Source organism: Ciona intestinalis, unplaced genomic scaffold (genome assembly GCF_000224145.3).
Source record: "Ciona intestinalis unplaced genomic scaffold, KH HT000074.2, whole genome shotgun sequence".
In the NCBI taxonomy this organism is placed as follows: Eukaryota; Metazoa; Chordata; class Ascidiacea; order Phlebobranchia; family Cionidae; genus Ciona; species Ciona intestinalis.
Window position 1 is genome coordinate 169,112 of NW_004190396.2, and position 1,868 is coordinate 170,979.

A 1,868-nucleotide genomic window follows, 5' to 3' on the forward strand; every position below is an offset into this window, starting at 1 on the left:
GGTAACTCGTAAGCTGGCACGAGGTGTTAAACCCGTGTGATAACGACTGTCGTTTTCCAGCCCCGCGAGGATAAAGTAAGTTACATTCATTCATTCATGCCCCAACCCTAGAGACTATGGATTCAAGGATCAATAATGTTTATTGGCATATGTGCCCTTGGGAAAGAGACAATTGTTTTTTTTTGTTTTTTTTACTGAAAGAGCAAATTATTACATTGTGCCTGGTAGCAACAACAGTATAATACCAGTATTATATACCTTGAATAATAAACATTATTAATTAATATTAAACATTAGTATAAAACTAATAATATAGATTTTCTATGTTTGAAACAATATTATATATTCTCAGACAGTACAAGCCCGGAGGAAGAATGTATAGTTCACCCAACAGCTCGACTGCGAGCATGTGAGACCTCACGATGTGCTGGGGCACCAAGGGACAAAGATACAAGCTGTACTGAACCAGCCAAACCAGTATCAACAACACAAACAACAACTGACTCAGGATTTGCAAGTAAGGTTCTTAAGCTATTTCTACTACCGCAACATTTTTCATTTCATAAATTGTATACCACTTATACTAAACACAGTTCTTGAATTTTTCAAACATAAAGGAGTATTATGATGTGAAAACTAGATTACAGAAAAGAAAGTACAAATATCGAGTGTTGCTGCTTGTCAAACAATACCTTGTGTTTTGGGGATAATGGCCAAATAGACCATTTATTATAACAACTTCTCCTATCATGCGAGGATAAATAAGTTACATTCATTCATTAGTTGGTTATGACACAATCACATAATCACTGAGCTAGAGTGCTGAAAACAGATAGGAGATATGTTCATTTATACAATTACCCAACGTTACATACATGTTTCATTCGGTTACAATGCAAGCGTCCAACCACTGAGCTACAGCGAGAAAAAAAGTTACAATCTTCAATTATTTTCCATAGGCTACCTCGGGATGCCCCGCGTTAACTTTGCCGGCGGAATGAACTACGACGCAGCTACAGTCAACAACAAGAAATGTGTTTTCGACAACGAGTATTTCTCCGTTAGTGAATTATCGACCAACTACATTGGTGTGGTTCAGGATGTGAGTGGTGTGAACATGTTTTATTTTAGTAGTTTCAAAACTTTTATAAAAAATTACCCCATAGATCCTTTGCAAATATTTCGATATTTCGCTGCCCTACAAAAAAGGAATGGTAAAGAAAAAGCGGGCATGAGGTGTAGGAAACAAAACACCCAGGTTATAACGACTGTCGTTGCCCCGTCATGCGAGGATAAATAAGTTACATACATGGTAACTTGTAAGCGGGCACGAGGTGTTCCATACGTGGTAACTTGTAAGCAGGCACGAGGTGTATGAAACAGAACACCCACGTTATAACGACTGTCGTTGCCCCACCATGTAAGGATACATAAGTTACATACGTGGTAACTCGTAAGCGGGCACGAGGTGTTTGAAACAGAACACCCAAGTTATAACGACGTTAGCCTGCCATGCGAAGATGAACAAACATTTATTTCAGACCAACCAATTCAATCGCTTCTCATTTGGAAGCAGCAATTGGAATCCGGACGGCAGCAACCGAATTAGTTTTCCCAACACAACAATAACATCTACGTGCACATTGGATAACGGTTGTGTTACAACAGATCAAATTGTTGGCGCAGTTTTTAAAGGTGGCAGGAAATTATTTTCATCATTTTTGATGTTTTGTTCCAACTAATTACGATTTTATTGAGTAACAATTACAAACGACCAGTCCTCTTATTTTCCGAAATAACAAATTTTGGGCAAATTTTTTGGGAAAACTAAAAATTTTGATTATTGATCTAGCGCAAATGTTTCAAGT

The 1,868-nt window shown here is 37.7% G+C and overlaps 1 protein-coding gene across 1 annotated transcript in view; it reads left to right on the plus strand.

Moving 5' to 3' along the window:
• Positions 1-1,819, plus strand: part of LOC108950242 (low-density lipoprotein receptor-related protein 1B-like) — a 5,347-nt gene extending 3,528 nt beyond the window's left edge. The window contains exons 8-10 of the mRNA XM_018815412.2: positions 353-517; positions 960-1,102; positions 1,542-1,819. Of these exons, the coding sequence (XP_018670957.1) occupies positions 353-517; positions 960-1,102; positions 1,542-1,742 (509 nt within the window). The 3' untranslated portion in view covers positions 1,743-1,819. The remainder of the gene's footprint in view (positions 1-352; positions 518-959; positions 1,103-1,541) is intronic.
• Positions 1,820-1,868: the final 49 nt, after the last annotated feature.